The following is a 13,045-nucleotide window of genomic DNA, read 5'->3' on the forward strand; positions in this document are numbered from 1 at the left end:
TTCGTTCATCTTGCGATGGAGGATCCACAACCTTTATTTTCCCCTTCCGCACTTCAAGAAGATGTGGTCGTTCAACCTGGTTATGATCAATGGGAGAAAGAACTAAAGTGGGAGTTGTAGACTTCTTCTGAGGCATGATGAGAAAATTCTTGTAGTCGTGAGTTCACCGAAGGTGGGCGCCAATGTTGGTCACCTGCTCTGATTCCAAGAATGAACCAAAACGGGCCAACATAGTTAATGATAAGAAATCTGCGTTCCTTTAATCTATTCGGAAGATAGATTAGGCTATGCAAGTATAAAGACCTTGAAATAAAGTAAAGAAACTTAAGAAGTGTAATTAATGTTGTATTATTTTCATTGCATCTTCTTCATTATGCACAATTACAAATATATCTTTTGTAAGCAAAAGAAGAGGTATAGATGTGAAGAAGGTACAACTTCGTAGGTGGAGCAAATCAGGTCTCCACCAGCAAAAAGGTGACCCCATGCACAACATTGTACACCTATTTATAGTGTCGACTCACAATACATCTTCGTACGCAATTACAAATATACGCTCAATTCATATGCCTACAAACCACGAAATCTTCTGGCGGTATCATCGTCTTTTCTTTTGTCAATGTGCTGATCAAGCCTTCAAGTTTTCTTCCCCTTCTTCCGTGTTGGCTTGTTGGCACCCGCCTTCATCATGGAGCCGAAGCATTTAGCTTCTCTATGCGTGTGCGCCTTTCAAGCGAAGGTCCTAAACGAATATGTGATTTATTGTCCCTTTGGAGCACCTGAAACAGGCAGAAAACAATTAACAACCTCATGTTTTGAGGAGCTTCAGTAGGGGAAGGCCCCCAACACTATAGTAGAAGTTATGTGGCTACAAATTCATCTAAAAGAGCTTACTATTCCTAGTCCCAAGATGGCAAGATTGTAGTGTGATTATATTGGAGCAAAGTATCTATCATCTAATCCTATGTTCCATGTCAAAACAAAGCATATAGAAATTTTTTATCATTTTGTTCAAGAAAAGTTCTTAGAAGAATGCTTGAGATTGATTTTATTTCTTCAAAGGATCAAGTGGTTTACGAATTTACTTAAGTGTTCTATAAGATTATTAGATAATTTTAAGCATAATCTAAACCTAGAGAATATTTAGATTGAGATAGGTTATTATGAGATATTGTATAAGACGAGGAGTTGTAATTAGATAGATTTTTCGATTCTAAGATAAACTATAATCTAGTTTAAATATGTTTGTATTTATTTAGGACGCTAGAATTGGCTCATATATGTTTGTCACCATAGTGATTATTCCGTGTTCAATATATCAAGGCATAACATAGATTTCATGCTTACATCTAAGGATGTAAATGGTACGAATATTATCTGTTCGTCAAATGTCTGTTCATCAAATGCGACCTGTCTAAGAGAACTGAGATCCGATCCGTATTCAAGTCCGGTTATTAATTTATTCGGTTCGTATCAAGTTAGATATTTAAGATATCGATAAACATTCAAATCTTATTCGATATAACTCGATAATATCTATATTCGAATCCAAGAGAAAATATAACAACAAATATAGTACAAGACCATTTGCGAACCGATTCCACCCCTACTTACGATCTATGGCAGAAGGAAACATCCATATGTCTTGGCATAGGTGGGCAGGCACAATAAAAATAGCAATGAAAAGGCATATTAATGGGTGCCAAAGAAAGTTGGAGGAGCTTGTGGCGGCAGCTTCTTGATGTGATGTGAAGCAAAACATGGTGCTGATCAATCAGGATAGTACCCAACCAACCACTGGACGTGGAGCTTTTAAGCTTTAGGATATACTAGGTGGGTGCCCGTGCGATGCCACGGAACACAAATTGCGAGTCTCCAACGGACTTAATTACTGGAACCAAACACTCCCTAAAAACATCATCTCCTCTGTAGATACCTTGGCATAGCCTGGGTAATTCCATCTTCAGAATTGGAGCTATTTGGCACATGTTTATTTCGGCTTCTTGCCGCCAGAATTGGCTTCTGGCCGCTAAATGTTTCGTTTATTGTCTCGTTTATGTTAAAATCATCTAAATCAATGTGAATGTATAATCCACCAAATCATCACGACACAAGGAATACACCGCTTTACTAAACTCAAACCATAAAGCTCAAACCGTGTAGACCCATTTATCTTACTTTACAAAGCCTTGTCTGCTTAGTATTCGGACTCCAGCGCTTTGACTGAGTGTAATGCTTTGAATATGTCTGGGGTGTTGCCCTTTTCTGTGATACGGACGCGCATAAACACGGAGCTGAAACTTGTTTGCTTTTTGAAACATAGAAACAGGAGAAACCTCATTTTCGCAATATGGCATGGAGTCCAGAACTTCAGATGTGGGCATTTTGGCTTGCTATGGTGGACACAAAGGTTTTGAGGCAACGAAACGGTATACAAATAAAAGACCCTCCGATAGCAAGATTACATCATCTGGAGTTGTTTATGCAACTGAGGGTCATCGATTGCAAAGTGCCCTCGAGCCAAAAACATAGAATTGATTGTCAAGTCCACATGAATCTTGAAATGGACACAGGGGAATGAAACCGGAAGTCATTAATGGAATGAGAAAACCGGAGTGGATTGTAGAGGCTAAAATTTTCTTCTTATTCAAAATTAAATAAGAATGAGATTTTAGGCCCTCCAATTCCCTATCAATTCCCTACGGTGGTTTTGTGGCTTCCAAATTAGTCCATGCAAGAAACCAACAAGAGAATTAACACGCTGAGAGAACTCAATAACCACCGAAGAGCACTAACAGGGAAGGATATATCAGTGCATACGTTTTGGGAAAGAGAACTCGAATGCTGTATTACAAGGTTAAATTTATTTGTCCTTATATACGCACATAATGAGAAGCAAATTCATTCCAACTCATTGCAAATCAGAATAGCAACATCAAGGGCACAATCATGATGCAAATGATGGCCAAGGTCGCAACAATGGATCCTTGCTCGAAGGCTTTGCCTGGGCCGCCCACCCTAGTGAAGTGCTGGAAGGCGAGATACGCAGCTATGACCAGTGACATTACGACACCACCTTGAGTTCCCCTGTAACCACAATTTGGAAATCAGAGGATTCAGTATACATGAGCAAAAAAACAATGATTTTTCAGTTCATGAAAATAAGCATTTTTTCCGGGAAAAATCAACCAGTTTTCATAAGGGAACTTGAGAATATGAAAGTCAACATGATAATACTTCAAAGTATGCTACCACTACAAGTCTCGGGGTGTCCCCACCCCACCCCCCAAAAATTGTCTCAGTGGCATGTAGGTTAAAAGTCCTTATCGAAGAAAATGTGGGTTCAAGGTATGTTGTATGGCTTCTGATCAGGGTGTCAACTTAAAAAAAAGTGGATTGGTGCTATATCAATTATTGATCAGATATATAGACATAAGTGCTTCCTGCTATTCACAATAACACAATTCAGTACTACAATGAAAAAATGGTTACTACTTCGTTAACCAAAATGTTCTTGTATTTAGTCTGTTCGTTTGGCATTAATCCATACCGTCTTGTACTGCTTCTACAATGTTTGTCTCTATAGCAGCAGTAGTCTAAACAACCGGCTTTACGTTAGTTAATAAAAAGTTGTGTAAACAAAACTTCATCATGATATGCATCAGGGCCAATGTTAAAATCTTCCATACCTCAGATCCATGAATTGGTAAGGAGCAACACTCACAAGCAGCATTGTTGACAGTGGAAGCTCCAGTTCACCTACAATAATAAACAACTGGGTAGACCTAAACATAGATCGGTTCAGAACCGATGCTACAAAGAGGTGAACTGCCTTCAAGTTTGCTATCATACGATTACGATAGATACTTTATAATCTCCATTTTCCTTTTTTCTTGAATCATACAAATGAATGATTTCAAAGAAGTAATAAAATTTGTTCAGGTTGGGCACATAGTCTACTATGTTCCTTCGAAAAACATAGTATTCAGTTATCTCAAAAAACAAGTACACATTTGGTTATTAGCAGACAGAATGAATCTAAAAAGTACTCTTATATGAACCATGTTTGCTACTCTACCTGGAATGAAGAAGAATAGACGCACCAACAGAGAAAGAAAAGCAGTCCACTGACCATAGTCACCCCTAGATATGGTTGTTGGTAACATATTATAATTAGGAACAGTATAGTACTTTCACCAAAAATAAGAAGCATATATATTGTATTCTAGATAAAGGAAGATAAGAAACACATGCATCGAATAATTCTTTCCATAAGTAGAAGTATCTTACTTGATCCATGAGATTATGCAGCAAGGTGTCTGAAGAGCAAAAAATGGCACAAGGAAAGATTTGTGTATGGCAGTGCCTTTAGCAACTAATAGCACTCTGCAAAAGATAAAGAATAGTTAACATTGTTCAAATAAGAATCTGCAGAGTTATGCTGTTATTTGCAGTGAATATGTTCCATAATCCCAGGTGTTCCCTGGAAGTCCTAAAATGGTTAGGAAGAAGTTACATTTCGAAGTGTATGTGGCGATTCCCTTCTTTTCAAAAGACTGTCCAGTGTCATGCTAGGGAAAGGCAGCATGAATCGCATGACCAACTATATCTATATGATAGCTCATCAAAGATCTGAATCATGATTAATTCCACTTTTTACATGTTAGTTCATCCTCTTCACAGTATGAGCAGGTCTAATATTTGGAAGATCACAAGCATGAGGTAAATACACACATGCTAAGTGGTCACCCCAAGAGGACAAACAATACTTGGAAGACCAAATGAAATTATGTTTGAAGACATTGGACTCGTATCTTTCCATGTGGGAAATGAATACCATAAGGGCGTGCGGTTTCATCTCAATCCATGTGGATTGAAGAGGATTTGGTGGATTTAAATCTATAGCAAGTCAAAATCTCTACTATTTTTTCCAATCTCATCCAATCCATGTGGCGTGGCGTAGGAATAATCGAACAAGGCCTAATTAGGTTGACATTTGTTTTTCACTGGTTTGAGCACTACGAGTTGGAAGTGCTAGCTACTGCCAGAGTGGTGACGGCATATGCCAATGTAGCACCTGAGATTCATCAGCAAAAAAATATAGCGCCTGATGTACTACCCTTGCAACATGAATAATGAGACCACATGTCACAACATTACACATCTGACAGGCGTATACAGCTACCAACATGCCAAACTCGACTAATAAGAAGGCAAATAGCTCAGGATCCTTAATAAGAAGGCAAAATAACAATAAATCATATTTTCTGAACGTGTAAGATAGCTCGTGCCCATCACAGTCACACGATGCCTAAAAAAAGAGAGAGAGCGGAGTGGACAGAAAGGGACTTTTGGTTTGGACGTTTTGGGTGTCAGGATAGGAGGTAGGTGAGGCACTCACGCGATGGTTCCGGCGGAGATCCACTGGATGGTGCGCACGCTGAGGTGCGCCGACGAGTGACACACGACGGCGCCCCCCTGCTCCGGCACGGCTGGGCCGCTCCGAGCGGCTTCGATGGCAGCGAGGCGCATCCCCTGCAGAAATGCGCGTCTGATCAATGGTCCCATGAAAGTTGCAGGTTTAGTTTCGCCGAGAACGCACAGCCGTCGCGCCCTCGGCCTCAGCCTCACCTGAGCGCGCCCGTCTCCGCCTGCACGGCGGCGCGCGCGACGGGGAGAGAGCCGTCGTTCCCCGTCGCTGCCACTCGCACCCTCAGCCGTGTCGGCGCGGCGTCGGTGACGGCAGGAGCAGGGATCGCGAGCCGCATAGAGATGGACATTCTCGATCTCGCGGCGCAGACGATGCGGTGGCGTGTCTAGCGTCTCGGAGAATTCTCTATCCATGGCTCAAAATTATTTGAGAATTCTCTATCCATGGCTCCATACCAAACTCGAGAGAAAAACTCCTATGCACTTCCAAAATAATCAGGATAGGTAGCATCAGATGACCAGATAACATCGAGTTCACAGAACAGAACAGATTGTAGTGCACAACAAGCAGATAAGAAGGCTAACTGGACAAACTTGGCTCAATTGTGAATGCACTGATTGAACTCGTTACAAAGAGAACTTACCTTCATCATTCTTCCTTATCTCACTTAGCCCATAAAACCTGCATTAAATAGGTTGCTTGACATTTAATATTTCAATGTTGTCAGGACTATATTGTATAGGACCTTGAAGGAGCTGACCATGTGCCAGACCTTGATCATAGCCATGTTGCCGAGTTGAAGATATTAGGACTATATTAAACATAGCTGCATATAACATTAGGTACACAATTTTGCTCTCATTTTTATAAAATAAATACGTACCAAAGGTCTCAAACAACAATACTCAATTTGAATGGCACACACTTCAGAGAATACGATATTATGATGACATCAAACTTATCAAATATCTATAAAAATAAATTTAATATTTATGAGGCATAATAAATATCAACAACTAAAACAGGAAATATTTTTTTTATAATATAGATGCTAGTTGGTTTGTTGTACGAGTTCTTCATTTCTATAATCATCAGGTATGTTTTGAGTTATCTTAACCTTTGAGATTGAAAATAACTAATTCTGAAACCTTATTTTCACTCTGAGCCTAATCATAGCATCTCTACATACGTGAATGGTAGGGAATGGCAGAACAGAGAATGGGCAGCCTACCCCTTACTAACTTAATAAGTAGTAGAGATTACTAACTTAATAAGTAGTAGAGATTTACCTCTTCTACAACACATGCTTGGCAATAAATCACAGGGCATGACGACCATAACAAGGAACAGTCTAGCGCTACTGAAACTGAAGATTACTAAATGGCACTCTGCCCTACCTTCTGTTTCTCAGATATGTCGATATGGCCAAACTTTTGGTCACTGGACAAAGCAGCCTCTCTGAAACTGTTGATGCAGTAGACCAGTTGATCTACAGAGGAACCCCTTTCTGTTGACTCCTTGTACCGTGCCTCAATTGGGTCACCAATCTGCAATTGAAGAAAACTTGTGTCATCTAAATTCACAAGCATGCAAGAAGTCTCCGCGGGCGTTGACCAAGCAATGCTGTAATTCAGTGCATATAGAAATACCTTCTTAAGATCTTCCAGTTTAGAAATATAGGGCATGTTTGGTTTGGTGCCTAACTTGCCACACTTTGCCTAACTTTTCTGCCTAAGGTTAGTTTTTCAATTCGAACGACTAACCTTAGGCAAAGTGTGGCATATTTAGCCACCAACCAAACAGCCCCATAGACTCCCTTTGTCTCATCCTCACCATCTTCATACAGCCAATCTTCAACCTCCCGAAGCTTTCCAATCAACCCTTCTCCTCAGGTGTCACAAAATCGTTGTATCTATCGTAGAGCTAAATACAATAAAAAAGAACATTAGATACTGTTTATATTCACAAGGAAAACCATCAAGGCATGCATCTCCACATACCTTGTTACGCATGTCATAGACATAAGCTTCCACAACATTTTTCTTCTCTTTGGTTTCTTCCATTACTCTGTCCTGAAGAGCCATCTCATACTCTTTCTCTACAGCCTTCTGCAGGTCAGCTACAGCCAAGGCACCATAGACCAATGCATGGACCGGAACAGAAGTTCTCTTAACTTTCCTTTCTGATGGCTCAACCTAAATAAAATATATATAAGAAGCAAATCAACAAATTACTAACTTCTCATCCAAAGCATTCATGAACCTAACAAGAGAGCAAGTATATAACTTGCATGAAACTAATCCGTAAATTTCTAACACATGATCACAACAAGAATGATAGCCCGCCTGCTATGCCATCTCAAGATACGACAAGCAGTCAGAATAAACAGAAAACCCCCATTATGGAAGGTCGCAACAATCTAAAAATCATCAAATCCATCAGCATGCTGCAAACAAAATATGATTTTTCCAAAATTTGTGAAGAATATATCACACCTTTGCATCAGTTTCCATTGGAACAGATTTTTCCTCGGGATTTTCTGCTCCATTTTCAGCTGCAGGAGCAGCCTCAGTAGTATCAGGCTCATGCACATTCACATCAGTTCCAGAGACAGGATCACTTGGTGCATCATCTGTGTCCATCTTTGTAGTATCCTTTGGAGCTTCATTAGCAGATGAGACTGGAACTGCCACATCCTCCTCGAGCATCTGCATGCAAAAATAGCAAAAAAACAGTGTTGGGAAACCAGTAACCTATATACAAAAAGGGGAAAATGCTTCATAATGTTTTAATGCAAAGAGGAAGTCATTTCACCTACACCTAGTCTAACTGCACGTGTATGTTTAAAATAAGGAAACCAAAAAAAGGAAAAGTGGCATGAACTCATCAATTAAAACAGGAGTAATACCATGCCATTCAAACCATTTGTTTCCGCTCCTCTAACAACACTATCTGAAATTTCTGTGACAGCAGCAAAGAGAGCGTTCGAACTTGCAGTTTTAACCTACAGAAGACCCAACATTATATTGACCCGTTGGAAGAAAACATTGATGGTATGTTTCGGAAGCTCACAGTTTTCCCGAGATCACCAAGGTACCGTTTTGTTCCAGAAAAACCACCCGACTTCATGTTCTTGCTTATAAATTTAAACATGCCTGCATAATCCAGAAATAAGTAAAACAAACAGTTCAAATCTATAACAGAGAAAAGAAGTCCCTATTTTTAGATGCAACCTGATAACCGATCATCCATAGCCATAATACTACAGTAGTTCAAATAACACAACATCAATGAACACACTAATAACTATTGTACAATTATCATAGTGAACATCTTCCAAACTACAAGACCAGAGCTCCAATGGAGTATTTTTCCTAACAGTCAATAACCATGGAGTATTCCTACAAATATTTGAACATATATTTATTGTTTACCTATGGTAAGGCCAGGGACGTTGAGCGATCCATCAGAAGGGTCGAAGAAGACATCAAGAACAGATGAAGCAGAGTCATAAAAAATTGAGGCAAAAGATGGAGGAAGCAATTTGCTTCCCTTTGTTACATAAATTGCCCTTAATACATACCTATTGATTACTTGAATGTTATCATTAGTTTGGGATATCAAGATTCACCAGATGACAATGTAATAAATGGGAAAGATGTACCATACCATGAGTAGTGCTGAGCGCATTTTAGAAGTAGCTCACGAAATGTAACTAAAGCATGATTTAGGAGAACCCCATTGAGCTCCACAGCTGAGTTGCTAATTTCAGGCACCTGAAAATGAAGAGGTAAGAGATGAAACTGTGATGTGAAGTAAAAAAAGAGGTTGAATGATTGCCTAGCCTGGCAACTTACCATAGTTGAATCAACTGTGACAATCCCGTGGATGTTGAGACCACTACCCAGGCTACAGCGTAGGAGTATGACCTCAGGAGGTGGTGGCCCCGCAGCTGATTGTTGGTTCAAACTTATGAGGTCCGATGCAAGGATGCGGGGCGGATGGGATGGCTCGGGTCGGTAGTGGAAGAGGAGAAATCTATGCATACAACAGCAAGGAAGGCGGGGAGGCGGCCCAGTACTGCTCCTCCACGACGCGCTCTCGGCGGTCGCGCCAGTCGACCTCCACGGTGGAGCGGCGCTCGCAGACCGCCTCTGCCTTAGAGTTCACGCCCATCTTCTTTGGCATCTGGGTCCTGTCGTGAGGCGGCTGGTGGCGTGGCGCGGGGCTGATGTGACGGCCGAATGGGCCGAATGAACTGCAATCTGGACTCTGTTGTGCGTTTTAGGGGAATGGAGGGAGGCGAGAGCAAGAGCCGGCGGCGGCGCGAAGCCGAGGTGGAGGAGGGAGAGGATATCGCCGACGAGGACCGAGATGGTGGGGCGGCTCGTGAGGGGATGGGGGGTGGCGACGCGCGCGAAGCCAAGGTGGAGGAGGGAGAGGATCCGGACTCGTCGAGCGCGCGCGCGACGGAGCGGCCCGCGTCCGGGCCGGCGGCGTCGCAGCAGAGGCGCAGGAAGTCGCGCGTACGGCACGGCGCCGACGCCGGACTCCCGAATCCGCGCGTGCGCTGCCTCCATCTGCGTGGCTCGCAGCATCTTGCGCGCCTCCTCCACCGTGAGGCTCGCCGCGGACAGCGCCGCATCCGGCTCCCGCTTGGCCGGCGCCAGCGCCGGCGCGGGCGGCACGAGGCCGTCGAGGTTGATCCGCAGGAACGCGATGCCGACCCCGAGGTCCCGGATCCGGTCGGCCAGGGGCATGAAGCAGTCGGGCGGCACGGCGGGGCGGAATGCCGGCTGCTCCTGCAGGAACCGCCGGAGCCCGAACGTCGTCGGCGCTCAACCGCACGGCGGCAAGGAGGAGGCGAGGCGATGGCAGGACCTTGATGACCACGCGGAGGCCGAAGCGCGTGGGCCGGCGCCTCGGGAGGAACATGACCGAGGATCCCCCGCCGCCGGTGGAGGAGAGGGAGGGGGACAGAGCTCGCGGAGGTTGGCGAGGTAGTCGTAGTCATCGTCAGAGGCCGAGCTCCAAGATCTCGCGGCGGTTTTGCGGTGAGCCGCGGGGGTTACGGCCGGGGCAGACATCGATCTGGAGAGGGGATCACACGGGGGAGGGGAAGGGGCATCGGGGTGGAGAAAGAACCGGGAATGGGAATGAGAACGGTAGAAACAGGAATGGGAATGGCAGAACCAGGAATGAGGCAGCCTACCCCTATGAGTGCTTAAAAAAGCATGGCGCAAATTGGGCCAACGAGCTTCCATGCGTACTATGGGGGAATCGGACCACACCCAGCCGAGCTACCGGGGAGACCCCGTTCTTCCTGGTCTACGGGGCTGAAGCCTGTCTTCCCCCAGCAATCATTATGGGCTCGCCACGGGTCTAGTCTTTCGATGAATCTATGCAGGAACAACTGCGGCGTGAGGACGTGGACTTCATCGACAAATGTAGATGGCGAGTGGCGATCCAGAATGCACAGTACAACCAAACGCTCAGGCGCTACCACCAGCGGTTTGTGCATAGTAGGGAGCTCAAGGTCGAGGACCTAGTCCTAAGGCGAGTACTGAACCGAGAAGGGCTCCACAAACTCTCCCCAAGCTGGGAAGGACCCTTCAAGGTGACGGAAATATGCCGACCCGGGTGTGTCCGCCTTGCCACAACAGAAGGAGTACCTCTTCCCAATCCCTGGAATATAGAGCATCTCCGTAAGTTCTATCCATAAAAGCAAAACTGGGGGTTGAGTTTTCTTCCTTTGTAACTAGGTTGCGCATATGTGTACGTCAATCCGGTGAGGCCCGCCCTCGTAAGCCCGATCTGTTGGTCGACACCCATGTATATAAAGTTATAAGGAAAAGATTTACCCCCAAGATGTGCTTTTGTGATGGTTTTATTCTACTTCAGTTTACAAGCATTTTTTTATCTAACCCACCCATACAGTTTTCCACCCTTGTTGGTATGATGACATCCGAATTGAGTAGCCAGGCTTGCAGTTCAGGACCCCTCTACTGCTGCAGGGGGTCCGGCAACCTGGGGTCCAGTTCTAGAGAATGGGCGCTCGTCTCCTGGAGTGGTCCGGAGCTGTGTAGCTGCTTAGCATGGTTTCGTAACCTAAGCCCGCACGCTCCATCACTCTGCAACGGGTACCCTAGTATTTGGAGCTATGATCCTGTGGGTTCGGGCATACGGCTTGGCTTCCTAGGCTAAATCCTGCAGGTCCTGTTGTCGAAGGCTGAAAGATACCAGATGGTGGGTCCTATGGGTGTGCTCCTAAAACTTCAAATCCGAAGCTGTGTGCAGGTCCAGCTCCCAGTCCAGAGGTAGGTAGTCTCAAACTGTAGAGACTACCTCCTAGGGGCCGGGCCACCAATTTTTTCTTTGGTATACTAGTATCCAGCCTCGACACGTCGAGCTTACCTCCCAGGGGGGCCAAGTACCAGAGAGAAGTTGATGACGCTACACATAAGAAGGGCAAATAACATACAGATAAGTTCCAGTTCTACTTGATTAACGGTTCTTAAAATATGTTACAAGACCAAAAGTTATTACAGCCGCTCCCCAGCAGAACCCTCACCTTGTCTTTACAGGTTTAGCTATTCGGCGTCGGCAGGATCACACTGAAAGCGCGCGACCACCATCTCCACTACATCTTGAACACTCTCCCGGGCGACGTCTTCTGTGGCGGCTATCAGACCATCGATCACCGGCGCCAAGGATATGGTGGGGTCGTGACTCCGAAAGCACGTCAGGACATAGTCTACCATCGCCTGGCAGAGCTTGCTACCCTCTGCCTCCAGGCGGGCACCGAGGATCTGATCCAGGCGCCGGAGGCGATCGGCGGCAGAATCTAGCACCGGGAGGGCATCGGAGATCGACATTGGCAGCTCCGACACTGGGATGGGGCTCATCCCTAGTAGCACCAGTGTCGTGCTTGCCTCGCCGGCCCACTCGGCAATGCGCTGGACCCCGGCGCGGTGTTCTGCTTGGAGATCTTCGAGGGCCTTTCTGGTGGCCTCCATCGCCTGGGGACCCGGCGCCGCCTGCGCCGCATTGAACTGGCGGATCTGCTCCTCTAGATTCCTCTCCTTTTCCTCTGCTTCGAGCTCGTGCTCGGCCAGCAACTCGCCTCGCCGGGTGAGCATTTCTTCCCTGAAGGTGAGATCTATCTCTCGCTTGGCGAGATCCGTCTCCCGCCTGTCCAAGGACAACTCTTTCTCCTTAAGGTTTTCCTCGGCGAGGGCGACGTCACATGCCTTTCCCTTCTGCTCTTGCTGCCATTCCTGCAGCCTTTCCACGGCCTTTACCTGCTGGGCCCGCTGGGCTTCCAGAGTCTTGTCCAGAGCACTCAATTTGGTATGGTACTCTGTCGTGAGGGCCTCCCTCTAGGTCACGGCTTCCTACCTCCTAGCCACTTTCTTCTCCCTCCGGGTCGCCTCTAGCTCCCTGGCACACACCCTCTGGAGGTCTTTCTTGTACTCCTTGCGGTCCTGCTCGAGTTGGGACCGCTCAAAGGTGAACTGCCGGGACACCGACTTGGTGCGCTCCTCCAGTTGGGTGCGCCAGTCGCTGAGGCGCTGGTGCTCAGCCTCAAGTGCCTCCCACTCCCACAAGATTGCT

The 13,045-nt window shown here is 45.4% G+C and overlaps 1 protein-coding gene and 1 pseudogene across 1 annotated transcript; both read right to left on the bottom strand.

The window, feature by feature from the left end:
* Positions 1–2,827: 2,827 nt before the first annotated feature.
* Positions 2,828–5,780, bottom strand: LOC118473443 (cold-regulated 413 inner membrane protein 2, chloroplastic-like; annotated as a pseudogene).
* Positions 5,781–7,285: 1,505 nt separating this feature from the next.
* LOC118473444 (uncharacterized) lies at positions 7,286–9,291 on the bottom strand. Its single transcript, XM_035962823.1, has 7 exons — positions 9,101–9,291; positions 8,866–9,014; positions 8,504–8,586; positions 8,340–8,435; positions 7,927–8,184; positions 7,432–7,626; positions 7,286–7,354 (listed from the first exon to the last, which is right to left on the bottom strand). The coding sequence occupies exons 1-7, from the start codon at positions 9,289–9,291 to the stop codon at positions 7,307–7,309; spliced, it is 1,020 nt and encodes a 339-aa protein (XP_035818716.1). The 3' UTR covers positions 7,286–7,306.
* Between the last annotated feature and the right edge of the window lie 3,754 nt (positions 9,292–13,045).

Source organism: Zea mays, chromosome 9 (genome assembly GCF_902167145.1).
Source record: "Zea mays cultivar B73 chromosome 9, Zm-B73-REFERENCE-NAM-5.0, whole genome shotgun sequence".
Classification (NCBI taxonomy): Eukaryota; Viridiplantae; Streptophyta; class Magnoliopsida; order Poales; family Poaceae; genus Zea; species Zea mays.

Coding starts and splice junctions, on each gene's coding strand:
- LOC118473444 (XM_035962823.1), bottom strand. CDS start 9,291: ATGGTAAGTTGCCAGGCTAGGCAATCATTCAACCTCTTTTTTTACTTC. Junction 9,015..9,100: donor TGCGCTCAGCACTACTCATG/GTATGGTACATC, acceptor AGTAATCAATAG/GTATGTATTAAGGGCAATTT. Junction 8,185..8,339: donor CAAATGGTTTGAATGGCATG/GTATTACTCCTG, acceptor TTTTGTATATAG/GTTACTGGTTTCCCAACACT.